This window comes from Bolinopsis microptera, chromosome 8 (genome assembly GCF_026151205.1).
Source record: "Bolinopsis microptera isolate Bmic1 chromosome 8, MBARI_Bmic_1.0, whole genome shotgun sequence".
Classification (NCBI taxonomy): Eukaryota; Metazoa; Ctenophora; class Tentaculata; order Lobata; family Bolinopsidae; genus Bolinopsis; species Bolinopsis microptera.
The window spans coordinates 13894190-13914409 of record NC_087079.1 but is presented as its reverse complement, the minus strand read 5'-3'; the positions used below and the strand labels follow the sequence as shown (position 1 = coordinate 13914409).

The window sequence follows — 20220 nt, the reverse complement described above, 5'->3', positions numbered from 1 at the left end:
GAGTTTTGAAAGTGAGTGTGATTAAAAACGATAAATACATCTAATCAGGCCATAAAAATATCATTTTTTCTTGTGATTATGTTCAGACCCCCTGACTCTATTCTTTGGAACTGCTGATAAACCTAGTAATGCTCAACCATGTGGAGCAGAGGACTTTTACTGCATAACATGACTCCTCATCGGCTGATATGACTTGGATGAGAAATTAGAATGAGTATTTTAGCTTTTACAATAAATTACTAGCAGAACAGATTGAAAAATTGTATTTAATAGGCTCAACCAGAGAGGAGCAGAATGGAATGATAGATTGATAACACAACTATTTGTAAGGATCAGTGTTGTTATATTAGGATAAAGGAGGAATGATATCATCAATACTTAAGAAGCTGTTGATGTATGTAGTACTGTGTCCTTTAAAGAGAAATATGCCACCGTAGAAAAAGACAATATGCTCAACCGTGAGGAGCAACAGGCTTTTCTACGGTAAAAAGAGTCTCCATGATGGTCGATCTGTAGCCAATTTGTACGTAATGCAATTTAAAGTTTACTGATATACTTTAAATACTTTTCTTACCATGATTGGGCCATGATTGATGTTCCAGAACTGTTCAGCCAGAGTGGAGCAGAGCTAGAAATGACATGTCATGTACGGGATTCCTCAACTGCCTAACATTTGATGAAGATCTCTCTTGCACGCGGCTGTAGAATGAAGTAGTGAGCTTCGAAAATCTAATACAACAGAAATCATCTCTGCTCCACACAGGTTGAGCACTGAATAGTTCCCGTGAAGTAAGTTTATTGACCACCAATATTATAACATATTTTCTCTAGAATGAATAAAAATAATATCCCATGAAGCACTTAAAAGTTGTCTCGATTGATCAAAAGGAAGACCTCTTTTTGCTCCACATGGTTGAGATAGGCTGTTCTCGACTAAAGAGTCTGCATCAACGGTGAAAATATAGATACAGGAGTCAAGATGTAAATCACAGAAGTCACTTTATCTCAACCCAGAAAGAATTTAAAAGTTGGCAAATTTTTAACCATTTTGGGCTCCACAGGGTCGAGAGAAGTGTACTGAATATAAATATCCGTTTCAGTACTCAAAATAGAGTTAGTAAGAGTTACCAAGCTAAAAAAATCTTACAGATCTAAACAAAAGCATTATGAAAAGCTAATAAATTAAAAATTTACAAATTTCTACATTGCCAAAACCTCGCTCCACATCGGTTGAGACATGGTGTGTTATCGCAAATATTCAAAAACTCTTGAGAGGGGTTTCAGCTAAAAAGTTCATAGAGGTTCAACCAAAAACTTGACTGTTTAGCGTATGATTTTTGGTCTTGAAAATTGCCTAACTTTCAAGCTACTGCTCCACACAGGCTGAGCATTAAAAGTTGTCTCAACCGGGACTTTCTGTGTAGATGGGACCTTTTTCTGAGAGTCTCAACCTGTTTTGACTGCCAGATTCAGTTACCAACGAGATTGCAAAAAGTTGTAAAATGTCACTTTGAAGCACTGATATGCTCCACATTGGCTGAGTAACACATATAGATTACATGTTAAAGTGTCCAGTGAACATTTGTTTCCATCTGGGTGAAATATTAACAAAGGGTGAACACCAGGTGGCATGCTAGCTCACTAAATAGCTCAACCGGTCAAATTGTACCAATTTTGGCAGTCAAATTTGGGCAAAGCAAACTTTACAATGACCATTTCTAGTATAACACAAAAGAGTTCATTCTGCATCAACTTGATTGTATTTAAATTCAGCAATAGGCACGTTTTAAAGCATTACTCAATATTTTCAAAATTGTCTTACATTTATCTCAAAAAAAAGGCATACCCTACTATTTTCTCTCCTACTATTGCAAACATTGTATGAATCTGCTACCTTGAAAAAATCATATCGATTAATGCCTGTTTTCTCCAATGAAACTAATAAATCAATGAAACTAATAAATCAATGTTTTAGCTCATTTTACAAAGTCAAATATTTAAAACAATTAAAATTGTATAGTGCTCAATTTGTAAATGACTAGTTGATCTTTGCTATTGGAAGTTTGTCAAGGACTGGCAGCTAGCGGGGCAAGGAATGCACGGGCTTAGGGGCTTTTGTGCACACCAGAACACTAGCTCGGTAGATTTTTGGAAACTAGAAGGACTGAAAACTAAAGTTGTTTTTGATGGAGGCTGAGGCATGTTTTTGAGAGGGACGGTATAATAGCTTGTGGTAACAACTGGCCTTTACTTTAATAGGATGAAGTTTTAGTTTTAGGACAGGAAGAAGGCATTAAGAAGATTTGCTCTTTGTTTACAAGGCAGAATATAAGCAATGTTGGTCCAGAAAGTAGAATGCACATTTATCATTTCTCCACAAATGGATTCCAACGATTTCAATCTATATCTGTAGGAAAATTGACTTTAATAAAACACAGTTGTTGCAAGTGGTACTTCCTAATATCGTTACTCATTTTTATTAAAAATATGTATTTTTTAATTTTAACTTTATCTAAAACATTTATCAAATCAGACTAATCAGTGTAGATGATTAGTTTTGTATCAGTTGAAGGTTCAGGGACCGGGATGCTACTAGTGACGTTTCACATCATGTTGTACCTCATAATCTCTTTTTATTGCTATAATATCAGGAATCTATAATTTTACACCATGTTATTTATTAACGTCCTCCTCCTCGTATTGCATACAGGCACGGATCATTTCATTCTTCAGCAAGCCAGAAAACATACCCTCCTGCTGGAGAAGCAAGCTGCAATGCTCTCAGTCTCAAATCACATGTCAAGCAGTATCTTAACATGCACCAATAGCAAGTCCTCCAGCTCTCTCCTTCAGCTCTCCCCCCTCCGTCCTCCCTCACTTCCAAATCACGCAGTTTGCATTCGTGCTGCTCTCTCTGCCTCTCACCCGGCTCTCCTGCTCGTTCTGCATGATTTGTTAGTACTAACTGCTAATTGGGCTGACTTGCGATTATTTAATTGTCACGTGATTTGATGGTAATTGCAATTATTGGATTGTTTCAACTTGGATCAGTTTTTAATTGCTGGATTGTTAATTACTTGATTACTGATCATCTGAAACAAGTTGATTGGACTGTTTGAGCTGAACGTAATTTCGTTCCAATTACCCTGGATTGATTACGATTCGCTCAAATAGAACTAGAAGTTTCTATCATCTCTGTCCAGTTATTTCTATGACTTGTAACTTTACATTGCGTGACATGAAAACAATCTGATTTTGCTATTGTGTTTCTTTGTGCCGGCTCCATCTTCTAGTTGTTATGTCTAGCATCTTCAATTTCTTCTACATATATGTTTACCGTGGATATAACTTGACGATCCTTGCTTATTATTTAACACTTTCTACATGAGTCAGCCGGCACCTCCCCGTATGAGTTCCAGTTTACAACTCTAACTTTCAGAAAATAACTTGCACTATTTAATTTAGTGATATCTTAGTTTCAATCGTGTAAGTTGTTCAGTAGTGGTTTAAAGATTTAATTGTTCTTATTATGTCCTCTTTTTGGACGTGGGTATTTTATTAAGATTCAAGTTTTGGCTCTAAATAACAGTTTCATTTAACCCATGTAGCTGATCATGGCGACCGAGAAGCCCTTTTTCGGACAGAACGCATTCGGTGGGTCCCTCAAGAACGTGCCACAATCGCCGCCCCTTCCTAACCGATACATTCTGAGTGACATGTTGAACATCCCAGCCATCGATCAGTCTCCCGACATAAAGAAGTGAGTACAGCACTTATCTTCACGGCTACTTCTAACTGTTTTATCATTTTATTTGCTTGTTATTGTACTTGTGAAATTATTAGAAATATTGAAAAACTGTGCTGAACTGTATTGTTTCTTGGTAATTTACCGATATTTTATTCTGTTTAACATTTATAACAATCAGGGTCGCAGTAGCAAGACACACCGCCAAATCAAAGAACCTGGCGATGCAGCGGAAACTAGCCAAGTCAAAGTGGAGCAAAGAAGAGGACAGTTTGTTGAAGTACCTGGCTGAGAAGGAGAACGGTACTAAAAACTGGAGGGAGATCGCTCTTCATATACCCGGGCGAACCGCTATAGATTGTCTGCACAGGTTTGAGAAAACTATAGCTAAATTATATAAATCTACTTATTTCCGGTTCAGCAAACTTCAAGTTTTAACTCTCTACAACCGAACAAAATGTCAACTCCTCGTGTAACCCAATCTCTAATTATCAGGTGGCAGAAAGTTGTAAACCCTTCCTTGGTGAAAGGTCCGTGGACCAAAGAGGAGGACGAACAAGTCCGTGATCTGGTTAAGAAGTATGGTCCTAAGAGGTGGTCCATGATAGCCAAACACCTGAACGGCAGAATCGGGAAACAGTGTCGAGAAAGGTATGTAAAACATTCTACTCAAAGCACGGCTGAACCAAAATTTAAATTGTTAATACAAATCTTAGCTTTTTTCTTTTTCCTCGTGCACCTTTGGTCACCCCTTCAAACCTGTTCAATAATGTTCACATTGGGCCAATAATTATTATTCTGACTTGGTTTCTCCTGCAGATGGCACAACCACCTGAATCCGGAGATAAACAAGAACCCCTGGTCTGAAGACGAAGACAGGAAGATAGTAGAAGCCCACCAGAGACTCGGAAACAAGTGGGCTGAGATTGCTAAACTCCTACCCGGCCGGTTCGTTTGTACTTTTTGGTCATTAGTTTTAGCATGTTGTTATTACCTAATAGGAAGTGTTATTTATGAACTGTAAGGTGGCACTGATCATGTTATCTGGTATGTGGTGGAGCTAAATTTAGTTTTGAGAAGCTAAATTTAGAGCTAATTTCATAGATTGGTTTGTGCGGTCTTTTAAGTATCTTGGTTTTCTGAACTTGTTAAAATCTCGAGGCTGGAAGTGTCGGTAATCTACTTTCTTGTGGTTATCGAAGTGATACATTTGATAATAGCAAGATAATGGCAAGCTGTCTTTGCTTGTTCTCAAGTAGCCTGTGGTCAGGCACACGATCATTCAGATTACAATTGATCTGAACTTATATTTAACTCTTAGTTAGCTCCCTTCTCCGGCCCATCCTCTCTGCTAAAATTAACTGTTCACTCATTCCCACAAAAACCACTAAAGTGGCTGAAGCTGTGCACCAAAACGCTAGCCGTGAAGCAAACTCTCACGACAATGGGCCTTCCTCAATCCTCATTGGCCCAGTTAGGTCACGTGTCTGCAGTGGTGTGTGATCATTGGAGCACCCGCTCCACTGAAGTGAAAATCATGCACCATGCACGGAGGAGTGCACCATGTGCAGGGATCTGGAAAATGACATCCAAAAAATGGTGCACGACTGAGAAAGGAAATTTTAATTAGATATATGAAGTCGACAATATTTAGGGCAGCACAATTGCTATGGTTGACGGGAGAAGCCCTCTAGCCACTTTTCATGGGAAATATTTGACAAATCTACCTTTTAAACTGGACTGGGAAGCCTGGTGTTTTTTGAAGCGTAGACGACTTTTGTTTTTAATGGAACTTTGGTGGAGGGCTCGTGTTCTCAAGTGCCCTAAGGATTGCCGACTGCAGGCGCCTCTCTGTCAATCTGTCAGTTTCCCTAAACTATGTTGAACCTAGATGATACGTCAGTCGTCAGCTTCCAATTTATTCGGTGATATGATTGTACATAGATTGCCCATATTCTCGCTCCACTTAAAATCATTGGCTCCTGTAGTGAACCCAACAATTTACCTTAAATTCATAAAATTTTGCCATTGTCTTACTATAAGGTATGTTGGGTTTGGAAATGGAGTCGATAATGTGTAAAATATCTCGCTAATGCTTGACAAGAGATCAATTCACTATCATATAATAGTAATCCTGAAACTATGTGAAAGGGTTGGGCCCCTGTTCGGAAGTTGATTGGTACGGTAAATTGTTCCTTGATTGGATTTGGTCTGGTTGTTAACTCGAACTGAGTTGAACAATACTCCAGGTCTCAGACACCTTGTCCAAATTAGAGAGAGTTAATGTTTCAATAACTTGGGAGATATTGTATCGTCATTGTTTGGGTCTTAAAGTGGTTTGGATCAATCCATTAGCGTTTATTAAGGTTTTGGTGCTTTCTAAAGATTGGATCATGTTCACGTACATTATTTTATCAGACAGAAATGTCTCAAATTTAGATACTCTCTAACCTTTCCAAAGAAAGTTTATATTTTTGAAGAATGACTTTATCTCAAGCTTAGACAGCTACAAGTTGCAGGTGCTAGTATGTACAAGTTAATTATTCACACTTGATTGCACGGCCCGCAAGCACCAGATATCCCAGTCCTTGCCACACTAAATTATCCCACAATCAACCTAAAGACCCCCTGGATCAAAACCACATTCCAAACCAAATACCACTGCCCCTCTCGGATGCTTGTTCTGATTTGAACGACCCAATGAGCACTCCCCATTATAACGACTACCCAATCAGATCACAGAACATACCCCACGTGACGTGTGATGTTTCAAGGTGGTTAATTGCAGCAGAGTACTCGAGGTAATTGTATCGAGTAGCTGGATACTTTGTGACCGTATGAAGGGTACTTGTGACTATAGGCCTCTCCCACGGCTACAGGGACAAGGGTGTCAAAATTTTAGCTTCTTTATTCATGACTGGGCTTGTTCACTCATTATTTACTAGCCATGTTCTAATCGATTATGTAGTGTTGATCACTGAGGAGGTTCAAAGGAGGTTCCGTTCAAGAATACTTTTGAGAATTTCGTCATCATTGCTTGGAACTTAATAATAGACATAAAACAGCCCGGTTTTTGGCATGATTATTTTAATGGTCAGCCGTCAGGATTGGTGATTGTCATGGAATGTGTTGTGATATATTAGGAAGGGCGGGGCCGGGTTGGGTGTCTGTACCTGTGGAATGGGAGATATGGTTCATATTCATGGATTTAAAACTTATGCTAGCAGTATCCGTAACTAAAGGCAGTAAAATGTTAAGAGTACCTGGGAACCCTCCGATTAGTTGCTCACTTGTTTCACTTACTATAAGGGAAGATTGGGACCGAGTTTGATGAAACCCATGCAGAGTACTACTTTCCCAGGGGTCCCAATCAAGTAGATTCTCGGTGGACCAATGAATAATTATAGCCTCAATTACCTCTGATAGGATTCTGATTACGAACCTGCATCAAGATTCCCAGGCCCCTTAATAACCACATGCTCTGAGCTCTCAATTTAGGGACTTACTAATTGTATGATTACTCACTAATTTGTAGTGATTTATATATTCATGAGAGTTCCAACGGTGTGGCCACTGGTCAGTCAGTCAGTGAGAAAAATTGACAGATTTGGTCTGTTTAACCGTAAAAGATCACTAATTTGGTAGCATGATCTCAAAAAACCTCAAGTTCAAATCAATTTAAGAAGCCATGTAACCGTTTGCATGGTTACATATCAAACAATCTGGACATGATGACCCTCCAAATTTACGGTTTTACGGCTCATCGTTCTTGGCCTTGGGTCTACCGTTTCCAATTTAAATCAGACCAATGTTTATGGAAGTTAGAGGTCTATTCCCCATTCAAAGGGACATCGCCCCTGACTCTAATCGGATATGTCCACCTCCAATTACTTGCTAAATGGAAATTGTGAAGCAGCTGGATTAAGTATTGAAACTTCAAAAGATCTTTGACATTTTTGAGAGTTTAGTACTGGGATCTGATTCAGTAAAAGGTGAACTGACCAATTAGGGGGAAAAGTGGTTTTCACCGTCTTTTTACCGTTGCTGTTCGAGAGCCCGTTTTCGACTGGAGATGATATCGAATAATAAAAAGTGATCTAACTTATCCTGAGGGTAGTATAGCAGTATAGCTGCTCTTGAAAGAGCGAAGTGTTGAGGATTAGTTCCAAGCTTTTCGTATGATAGTAGCGGACTTATTTTATGATGACTAGCTTGAAGCCCGTCTCTTCGCAGTTGAAATAATCAATCTTCATTTCAGAACTGATAATGCTATAAAAAACCATTGGAACAGCACTGTAAAGAAAAGGCTCGGAAAGGAAAACGTAAATCATGTGGTAAGTGTCTATTTCTGTTTATTCAGTCGAATTTCCGCCATAATTTTTGGTACTTGCTTACTAGGATATCTATTTCAAGAATTCAGGAAGCAAAAATTTCCTGCTGCTATTTTGGTGCTTGGTAAAATATTCATTAAATATTAATTTTATCTAGAAGTGAGATTGTCCATTACAGATATTTTCCAGTTCTATTCACGGTTAACGTGGTTGGCCCTCACATGCACCCCACCCCTTGGTTTCACCACTTTTTGCACCTCTGCACTGTCCTGCCTTTTCTCCTTGTGACCATATGCAAAAATACCTGTTTTTCATTGGCCGGCTACTGTCACGTGATTTGGGTCAGGGGATTTTAGTGGCTGGCTTGTTTGACATTGTCGCTTGTCAAGCTTCACACGTTTGGAACAATCGGCCCGTGCCTAGTTTAGTTCATGTTCACATGATGTAAATCCGCCCTTCTGATTCGCCGAGAGAGATCTTTTCACCTGCCCCATTGGTTGAAAACATCTCGATTCAAAGAAAGCTTTTGACATGTTTGGCGATTCTAGAAGGGTTGAACAAGTTTTTGGAAGCAGATTTGGCGAGCTTGCTCGGAAGAATGAATGAAAATGTCGAGTTTTTTATTTTACACTTGCATATGCACCTTGATTCACATAAATCTATTCAAGTTGCATAATTTTAAGAAGAATTTAAATATTTCATCAATTCTTTACAGATTCCCTTTTAAGCTAGAAAGAATATTTAGGGCTAGCAATTTTTAAAAGATCAGCACGTTACACGCCTTACTTTCAGAGTGGTATGAGAAATCCAGCCAAGAAGACAACCGCTGCATCTTATCCCCAGGTACTTTTAGTTAGATAATTTTACCTTGCCATGACTACGTGACGCACAATATGACGTCATGACTTCGTGACGCACAATATGAAGTCATAAAGTTCATATTACTATTTATTCGCTTAAAACATATTTCTAGACTTGTGGAATTTCGTTCAATGGTTAAATTCACAGGACAGATCCTTGTTGGAAGCTATTAAAATGTCGCTGTCCTGATCCATTAGTTTATTGTAGATTAACAGAGCACTTAGAAAGTTGTAACCGGATTGTACATGAGGGCAGTGGCAGGGCAAATCAAATGAGTCTCGAGGGTATGCGTAACTTTAGCTCATCATCTATCACCTGACTCCAGGTCTCACCACTGATTGGCTCTAACACCCAAGGGACTTTTAGTTTGAGAACTTTTTGGCGGGAAGGCATGACCCACCAAATGTTTTGTATAAATCCAGGTATACATAGCCAACAAGTTGTCGCACAGGCCACCTAATAACAATGAACTGTTTCCCGAGTAACACCACAACCAATAACCATAACATTTGATGAAACACGTAGCCGAGCTCTCTTCTTCACAAGGGAACGGAACAGTATTCAAACTATTGGTTCTGATTGTTTTGAAATTTGATGTAATCCCATCAATAGGTCACTAACTGGTCTGTTATTTGATTAGGCCGGGGGACTGCAGCAGTGTCAAAGTGTTTGTAGCGAGTATGGTAGCTCCAGTAATTACACGACCAGGGCACCAGATCTCCCCGTCTTATTTAACATGTTGTGTTGAGGTGCAGTCCCAGCTAATTGATTTGATTTTCCCGCGTCCTCTTGAACCCAGGTCATGCTCTAAGACTAAGACATGTAGCGGTATGTGCAGGAAAACTTAGTTTCTGACGTGGGAAAAGTTAGTATAAGTAGTGAAACGTATTACAGGTTATTACTTGTTGGGGTGGCAATGACTGCTAATGAACTATAGTTGCAATGTGAGAGGGAGAACCATTCCGTGAAGTTTTAAATATAATGAATTTTTGAACGAAATTAAATCCGAAAAGTTTCGTTTCGTGAAATTTCACACTTGGAGGTTAATTAAATTTGCTCTTTATTTACCTGGAGCATGTGCCATTTGTTATAATCGTAACATTTGACTTATTTTCAGAGAGTTTCCCATGATATCAACGCTATGAAGATGAGACAGCGACAGGTGAGAATTAAACCTTAATTCAGTTCCTAATTTCAATTTCAAAATTTCAATCTCGATGGTAAACTTCACGCTGATGATTAAGCGCCAAATGCTCAAATTTGATTAGATTATGAGATCATTATCGCCCTATAATACCTAGCGTGGTTGCGATGTGAAAATTCTTAGGATTTTATTGAGCTCATTAATTTAGCCATGTTGGTTTCGAGGCTTCATGATTTTCAATGACCGTACCCAACCACGATTTAGACAGTGCAAACTTCCAATAATTATCATAAATCCTCCAATAATTGTACGTGATAAGATCCACAGTAGATACGATACATTCAAAGGAATGCCGACTCCAACAAGCAACTTGATCCCTCAGCTTGAACTTTAATTGGTTCTCAAATACTAACCTCGTATCACTACAGCCTCCCTCTCATTATTGCTACTTTAATCTGGTCACAAGCTGAAATCAGCCTTGCATGGCACGGATAGTCCCATTTGTTTTATCTCAACAAGCTGGATTAGATCTAAGATTTGGCAAAGTTCTTGCTTGCTAAAAGGGGCAAGGTTTGCTTTTGATCCTTATTTGCTTTCTAAATCTCTCAAAGTTTAAATGTTTGACTAAAAGGAAGTAAACCCGGTAAAAGCGTGGTGATAATAGGATACGTGATAACAGATAAGGTCCCTATTAAAAGTACTAAACAACTGATTACAACACTTAGTCCAGTGCTGACTGTAATAAAAGGTATCCTTGTTAAATTACTAAGTATTATAATTGAGGAAGTGTGAGCATTTACCTGGTCGTGTGCTGTGCTTGATAAACTGCATATAATTACAATATTAATAAGTTATCAAAAAGTAGCCTTTACTATTGTATTGAGCTGTTACGTGAAACAATCTGTAAAGATCAAAAAGTTAAAGCCTTATACAGAAATTTTATCATTGGCAAGTCGGGATTTATGGGAAATAAGATAAAAATGTGATAAAATAGACTGTCAAAGCTGATTTGTAACCCCTTGTTGACTTCAGATGGAACTGCAAAACCAGAGACTCCACCACCACCACCAGCACAACCTGCAACAACAGATAGGCAGACAGTGCAGACACCCTCAGAACAACAAACCCCTACACAGATCTGTGGATACTGGCATGGCACCACCACCTACTGGTCTCCATGATCAATCAGCAGGAGCGGTATCTCCTGGCAATGTTGGAAGAGTGTCTCCTAATATGGGCATTCTCGTTAGAGGTAAGGAAAATTTGATATCTTTTCGAACAAAACTTAGAGATCTTCTTCTTATTTCAAATCTTCCTGATTATGACCTTGCAACGCTAAAGCCCTCCGATTATAAGATAGCATGTTTAATTAGCCGTAATTAAAGGTACAATATCTCACTCCACCTCTTGATCAGGAAGCAGAGAGGAGGGTGTACCAAGTTGCCGACAAGAAACAGTAGTCACAACAACTAAACCTCGTACTACTCCAACTCTGTCGGACAGTGGCTTTGCTGAGTCACACACCCCTGATAATAATGCTATGTGTAAGTTTTAAAAGCAACCAACTTAGTCAAGATTGTTACTTCAATTCAACATTTTTCTCCAAATCAAGATATTGAGGAATAGTTCAAATTCCTTGTTCATTGTAAAAGCGAGCAAGTTTTATCTGTAACCAATTTTCTGATAATAACAGCTGTCTCCCACAGTGGCTCCTTTCCATCCAGTTGGACATTCTACCCCAGTAAGAAGATATCCCAACAACTCAGGGATCACCTACCTATCTCCTATTAACATCTCAACAGACATGTCTCATGATAGCACATTCTTTGAGGACGTATGTAAACATTAACATTCTTTAAATGTCAAAAGTCGAAACTAATATTATGGATATTGGACATAATTATTGCAATTGCATAAATTCAAGCTCAGACATGCATTAATTAACGATTTCATCGCAAATGATTTGCAAGCCTGATAAGATAATCGTATTAAATCCACCAGGTAAATTAAAAGGTATTTTTATCAAACTGTTTAATGATTGAGGATATGCCATGGACCAAACCCTTTAGCTTATAAATATATTAATAACCAATAACAGGCTCCTCTCTCAGGTTGACATGGCAGTTAACGTTACCCCGGGACGAAGCGTCCTCTCCCACAGCATTGTTAAAAACACCGCTTCAGCTGTTAACACCACTATTAACAACGCTCTTAACAACACCACTGATACTGTCGTCAACACCAGTGTGGTTAATAACACCAACACCAGCTTCACCTCTCTACCCCTCCCTCACTCTCATCACCATTCCATGTGCTCCAACTCACGACTTGACAAGATCAAGGTTTGTCCAGTTTTTTATTTCCTACTAGAATCTGATAGTATCTAATTGACTTATCAAACCAAATTAGCTGTGCAAATACCGATATTATGTTCCGATAAATAGCCGAAGAACCGTTCAGTACCCACTGTTAATTACATTACATGCGAGTTTTTGAATAGCTGTGGTAAAACAAAGCTTATTTTGCAGGTTTCTACGAAGAAAGGAGAGAAAGAGGATCCGTTTGGAGTTTTCAACTTCACCTCCCCTTCAATGAGGAGACGAGATGGAGAAGAATCGTCCTCTGATGGTTAGTTTATGTTAATATAATTTAAATAATAAATTGAACAGAATATCTGTCAATTTTTTTCTCAATTTCTTCTTTGTTTGTGGACTCCCGGTCAACTTAGTTTATGTGTTCAGAGATTAGCTGTGTGCAAGCAGGAGGAGAGTTTACCGTCGAAAGTACTTCAGTAAACTTTGCAGTTAAACTTACCGTTAAGCAAATAACCATGGTTAAGCTGATCAGTAGAATTGGTAACTGTGAAGTTTAGGATAAAGAACAGATTCCCGCAAAAAACGGTTATAACTTAGTCACTTGTCACGAAATCTACGTTTAAAACCTGTAAAACTGGGTCACGTTCTAAAAATTCCGATAATTGCCGAATTATCCAAGTTTTGAAGGTTACTGCTTTTCCTCTGTAATTTATTCTAGGCACGCTTATGATTGATTGACATTGTCTCTCCATCCAATCGACAGTACTTCGGACGCCTAAATCAGTAACTATTACCCGCCATTTCAACCATACTGATAGATTGAGTTCACTAAAAATGGTATTTTTATCCTGTCCTCCCCCAGAAGCGTGCCGAATCTCTCAAATAATTGAAACCGTTAAAGATTTTTGTCATTTTTCTAAACTGTTCCAACTAAATCATAATGGGTGATCTGACAGTTTGTATTGAGTAGTAAACCACCATTAACCTGCAACCACTTCCGTCACTTTCAAATGAATGAGAAGATTACTTTTGCTTATCAATCAAATAGTATGTGATCCATAAGACACATTTTAGTTCTTAAACGTTCCAAAAGTTATTTAAATTTGTTATTTCCAAAACCTTGTGAAGGACACTTAGCTGCAATCTCTCAAAAACATAGCCAATAATCTGCAGATATCTGGTCTTTATCAATAACTTCAAATGAATTGCTGATTGATAGGAATTTACCAAGACTAAAAACCAGGGCTAGTCGTGATGTGGACGGCGCCCCATTTTGTTGACAATAGATTTAACCTGAACTATCACCGGAAGTCCCACCTCCACTAGGTTTTTGCTGTACAAACGCACGTGAGATCACTCAAAAAAGTGCAGTGTTTGTCTAATTTGGGGGGATTTTTTACGGATACTTGATAATACTCAGTCGTCTTAAGTCTCTAAACTTACCATCTTTTCACATTATGACAAATCATTTAAAATTATCCCTCATAATTTATCCCATTTCAATATGAACTAGTATCAGCATATCTTCAGCTCAAGACTGAAGTATTGAAAAGTTCTGAAAAACTAATGATTTACCCGCTAACCACACAGTTGTCCTGCGATTTATACTAAAGGCAGTCTCACATTATTGGTTGCCTGGCAACGTCTAATTGTGACATTATTAGTTCCTTGGATACGCAGATTATAAAATTATTTCTATCTATGCTAAATAATGTCCTATTTTTCCCTCCAATTTATGATATATTCTTCCCCAACATTCCAGTGCACACTTGACGTCGTGTGTTGCATGGTAACTAGAAATTTAGATGGCCCTTAAATTTAATATTACATTGAAGTGTAGTAATGGGGGGATTCAAGTTTTCCCGCCTTCGTGCCAGGGCTAGGTCACAACATTACAACACCAAGTTAAGCTGGTCATGTTCATGTGAGGGAGATATTTTGAGTGGAGTTTAAATTCTTTATTCTTTCTCTCGAGATAGCTTGACTTAAATTCCTTAATTCTTCTCGAGATAGCTTGAAAATTGTCGTGACCAAGACAATTGACGTGACGTTGTCAAGCTTTCTTTGCAATGTGTGAAGGATGTGTAATGTGCGAATGTGCAATTCCTTCGCTCCTAAACGATAATAAACAATAGAGATGAGTCCTCTGACGGGGGGTTGCTGAACGGGTTGCTGAACAATTGAACAGCTTGTTTTACCTCACACCTCCTTGTACTATCAGTATAACAACAACTTTCCCCTCTATATAATAGACGAATACTAAATATAGGGGGAGCACTGAGCAGTAATGATCTGGTGACCAATGTTGATGCCCTTGTACTTACGTATTGCGTGGAGAGTCACGTGACGCCCTCTCTATTCAGAGTAACTCTATTCAAAGTAACTATTGTATTGTATATTGTATATTGGTCTATGATACAACTTGCTGATTACGTCATCCACGCTAAGTTACAATAGCACCAAGATAACGAAAATGAGCTGTACCTGAAGTAACTGTGAAGTGGTGAATTTACGTTTACGTTTATATAGGTGTGAATTAAATTTGAATTAGTCTACTTGATAAACTATAGATAATTCTGGTCCATCACGTACAGTTTTATACTTAATGTTAAAGTGCTGATAGCGTGTGGAATAGGTTGATTGGGTATAATTTAGGATCATAGGTGATGATAATTGATTAACGTGATATTTTGACTGTATCACGTTTCACGTTCAACTACATTTTATAGTTTTAGTATTTTTACACAAAGAGGTTTTGATGTGCAAATTTACGATCTTTGCAGATATGATCGAATTTAATTTTGTGATCAGACTTATGCCGAAGGCAATACCTGAATACCTTGTTTTACATGCCTAGAGTAATGCAACGCCTACTCACATCATAACGTTTTGCTTATCAAACTACCTGATCATAAGTAACCTTGCAACCAACATTGTTCTCAAGTTTAATTCACCTTCAGAAGACTCCAGCTCCGAATCCGAGTCTGAAACAGAAGAGCCGGTCACGCCCAAGGTTGTGGAACGCACAAACTTCGCCTGCCCCTCGAAGAGCAGCGCCCCACAACAAGCGATACAGACCACGCCCAAACAGCTGCCAGTCACACCCAAACACAAGATAAAAGTTTCACCCTCAGTCTTCATCAGCCCTAATCCCAACAACTCTGGGATCAACCACCGTCTCGGATACAGCCCTTCTGATGTAAGTGTGATTTCATTTCTCACCACTCACAAATTGGTGGCCAAATTGAATTTTGAGTAAAAAAGTACCAAAGTTCCCATTTAACAGCTTAAAGAATTTAAAAATAACTAACTCCGAACTAGATTTAAATCACTTCTAGTATAAGCGCAAATTTTGTGCTAATTTTAGTTCCTACAGTATTTATCTCAGAGTCGTGGAATTTAGATGCAAGAAAGAATGCAAACTTTTACTTGAGTAGGATTTAAAATTGCCTTTGAACAAGTGGGCCAGCTATTTGAAGAATTGGAGAATTTAGTTTGTGTAATTTAAAAAGGAACTTAATCAGTAATGATTTTCAGTTCCTAAACACACCCAAGAAAGGGGCGATGGGTTCGCCTTCAATGGAACCTTCACCCTTCAGTAAAGCAATGGCCGCCACTGAGAAGAAATACGGTCCATTAAAACGCCCTTTTGAGGTAAATATGTGATACATTGATTTTGTTATTGAGATTCATCTAGAATAATTTCTCTGTTATTATTTTAAAAGTTTTGGTTGGTAATGTCTTGTTTAGAAGACATGATGCTGTATTAAAACAAGGTTAAACTTGCGGTTGTCCTGGTTACGGATTGCATTATTGGCCACTCTGATCTGGGTATGTGAAATACTTTACAAAGAATGTAAACAATGCTATTTTTAGGATACAGTAGGAGATGACGATTGGGAAGAAGACATCAAAGCTTTGATCAGGGAAGAAGAAGCAGAAAGAAAGAGGAAGATGAGCCTAAACATTCCTTCCCCTCTTGACTTTGTGAGTTTATAATTATAACAAGTTACACAGTACTTACCTCACCTATTATATTATCATCACATTTACATTATAGATAGGGACATTGCACGGACTATCAATTAATGGGACACGGCAATAATTTGCTGTTCCATGCGATAATGGGCAGGGGAAGCCGTAACACAGCAGTTGTTGCATTCAGTGTTACAAAGTTTACAGGATACTTATAATTGATAAGGTGTATTGTAGGGGGTTGCACTAGCTAGCTGTATAAGGAAACTTTAATTCTGTGTTTAGGCGTCGGCCCTCGTGAGTGTCTTCCTGCAAAATGTATGCACCCTCGCCCTGGATTTTGTAGAATGTTACACTTTTAACCCTGAATTAGATCGTCTGCATGGATCATGGTGTTAATGCATTACTGAAATCTCCACTAAACCACCATCGAGAGCTGATCAGTAGTTTTATTGAGATTTAACCTCATTAGAGATCTGATATTTTTAGCTCACTATGCCCAGTCTTCACCAAAACATTTCCTTGTTGATAACTTGACGGCAGGCGCGGCCGCCGAATGTTTCCTATTCGGCAAAACCCACAAATTTAATGTACTCAGTACGTTCGCGCCCAAAATTATTTTCAAGCCGCGCAAGTTACGTGTAGTGAACTATGGAGAGGTTCACTAACAATTTATAGCCTGACGTATCTTGTTACATTCAGGATCTTCTTAGGACCAAAGTTCCGAGCTAGGTAATAAGGTATCTAATTGATTCATCAGACTTTACAATTGAACAGCGCCATATAAAGCGATGTTTTGGGGGTTTGTTCTGCGTGCGAATCTAGTAGTATCCAGGCGTAGTGGTAGGTCTCCGATAAAAATGAGAGGTTAATTTAATGAAGGATCCCGCAATTTATGTTGGTTGAATGAGCTCTCTCCCTAACACCGCCATGGAAACGTCCTTTCCATTGATTCACATATTGTATACTTAATTGTTCAATTGTTATATCCCATAATGCAATATTACTATTCTTGCTAACATATTGTATTTTCAGAAGTGTAAACGGGCGAGATTCCATGATGTAAACCCTTCTGCGAAATGCAGAGTCAATCTCTCCTCCAAACTCGAAGCTTCACCTTCTCTTGAGGATATGGAACAGTACTTACTGAATGACGCATCACTCGTCAAGATAGAACCAGAAGATTTGGAGTGCATTCTCAATGAAAAGACCCCGCCGGTAATTTTCCTTTTTGATTTTGGGCAATATTCAAAAAATCAAATTTCCCGGGTTTCTCTTGTAGGAGTATTTTATTTATAGATAATTGGGTTTAAATGCGACGAAGCGCACTTGATCCTTCATTTCTGTCGAAATGCATGCACCGATGCTGTTGAAATCCTACTGTAATCCGATTGTCTGTCGAGATCACCCGTGACAACCTAATTAAGGTCATTATCTTGTCCGTAGCATACCAAGGAACTGGTCGATGGTTTTTTAAAGTTTCAATGGTAGTTTCAATGGTAGACCGCCATTCGTCCTATTACAGAATTATAAACCACATCATTTCCCAAAGCGGCATGAACTTCTACAAAACAAATCATTTGCCATTTCATTCGGGAAATGTTTCTCTCTAAGCGAAATGCTAAAGCTCAGTAGCACTTTAATAATCCTTAAGCCCTCAGACACAAATGTCATTTTAAAAGTTAAACATTTACCACTGTAATATTAACACCCCAACCTAATCCTCCCTTATTTCAGTACTACCACAGCCAGGCGTTTGATCTAGAGGTTCTGATGAACGCCCCAAGTAAATCCTGTTTTGAATGGGAAGATATAGTCCTGGGAGGATCAGAGGACCAGAAGTGGATGACAGACGTAGCAAGGGATTATGTCAGTAGAGTACTTACGTTCTGAACTTACGGGAAGGACTGACACGGAGTTTAATCTGCTCCCGACCTGGAAGATAACTGAAGTGTGGTGAAGAGTGAGAGTTTATTAAAGTCTGAAGATGGGGATTGTTGAGATTATGATTGATAAAGGAACGACAGATTAAGTTTGACTTATTGAAGGAATTTGAAGTATTTGAGTGCATATGATTTTTACAGAGCGATTTGAAGATTTGGACTTATTGAGATTTTGCCTTAAAAACTCTGGGTTTCTACATCTGGATGTGGATATTAACGCTAGTTGTTGTAGTGATTACCATAACAATAACCTTCCTAGAGTACGTAATGCATTCCTAGAGTGCGTAATGCATGAATTCGTACAAGTTTAGTTCGTATATTCTTTGAATTTTATTTGAGAAAATCGTGACCAACTTTGAACCTAAGATATTTTGTGACAATTTCCCACAGTTTTCGCACATGTTTTTAATGGTAATTTTAACAGGTTTTATTTGATTTTTAAAAACTATTTTAACCTCTTGAATGATGAACACACCTATCGAAGAACATGATAAGGCTAAATATTTCAATTTTAACATACTTCTACACATTACACAACCTACCTCCAGTCAATGCATGAGTAGTTTCCAAACGAGATCCTAATCGGCTGATACGAAATATTCAAAATAATTACGATGATATATTTTTCTAAGAATTGTTGATTTTTGTACTTTTGTAGTATTTATACATTATTTGGATGCACTTTCATTCTCTTACTCTGGCTTAGTACAATGTGATAAAATATTTTTAATGAGCCAGTTACCTTGGAACTCAAGGGCTGGCTGATGATTGTTGGACTATCGAATAAAAATACAGAACTTTGCCAGAGTAAGGGAATTTAGTCGTGTTCCATGGTATTATACAGAGTGGTCTTAAAACAAGGCCCTGTAAATTGATGAATTATTGAAGGGAATTTGATAGAAACTGGGTTTTCTCTTTTGCTTAAAATTATTCTTATCTGTCAGAGATATCATTTGCATGTTTTTTGTTCATAAAACAGCTGGATATCAAGGATTGCCTCTAAACTTCCTCGAAATTATGCTAAATTTCGTGATATAGTTGACTTTAATGTGTAGAGACATACATTTACGTTGCAAGTTATTGTTACTGTTATTTCCAAACTGGATATCAGCAGTTTATTATCTTTGAATCATGAGTGCATGGAATATTTATCAGCTACAAGAACGAAAATATTTAACAATAATCGTTACCGTCTTAAATTCTTTATCACTTTTCCTTGTTAAACTCATTGTTGATTAATATAGTAGCGCTGAGCTCTTATTTTCTTACGATGAGGAATGTACATATAATAAGCAGCCAATCGCTTCGAAAGCTTATTGGTGCTACTGTATAATTTTGATTATATGTTGAATATACCTCCTATATATATGTATTGTGCATTATACAAAGTTGTCTTGTACATGATAACTAAGCGTGTTTTACTTCGCTTTAGGTTGGAACCGATAAGTTGTAAATTGTAATTGTAAGACACCGAAAGATTATAAACACGTGTTTGTCTCGTCATATATATCATAGGGCCTTACATATTATGAGCTTGAGCCAATTTTGATAGATTTTGGCCCATAAATAGGCCTAATATCAATATTTTTGGACGAGACAAATTTTATGCGAGTTAATTTTATGTCCAATTTTGATTAAACTTGATCGGACATTAAGACAAAGTACGCTCGAAGGGATTCTGCAAAACCATTAAAAATTCGAAATTTGTAATTGTCATTTTACAGGCAACAGGAAGAATATAGTGTTGTAGGTTTATAACCTACCAGGACGCGGACGCGCGCGGCGCCGAGTTGGACTCGTCGACGGTCGATCTTGACGGATGTTACTCGTCTAAATTTCTTCGAAGTAGCGCGCGCCGCTTTCTTCTCGAAATGTTACTGGCCCGACGGCAAGTGCTACGAAGTAG

The 20220-nt window shown here is 38.2% G+C and overlaps 1 protein-coding gene across 1 annotated transcript; it reads left to right on the top strand.

Annotated features, from left to right (window-relative positions):
- The first annotated feature begins 3612 nt into the window (after nt 1-3612).
- On the top strand, nt 3613-19720 carry LOC134820242 (uncharacterized). Its single transcript, XM_063830467.1, has 17 exons — nt 3613-3760; nt 3927-4115; nt 4241-4396; nt 4565-4693; nt 8004-8079; nt 8869-8919; nt 10055-10099; nt 11114-11333; nt 11497-11625; nt 11788-11915; nt 12193-12423; nt 12610-12709; nt 15357-15595; nt 15934-16050; nt 16273-16383; nt 17407-17589; nt 18109-19720. The coding sequence occupies exons 1-17, from the start codon at nt 3615-3617 to the stop codon at nt 18262-18264; spliced, it is 2406 nt and encodes an 801-aa protein (XP_063686537.1). The 5' UTR covers nt 3613-3614; the 3' UTR covers nt 18265-19720.
- The last annotated feature ends 500 nt before the right edge of the window (nt 19721-20220 follow it).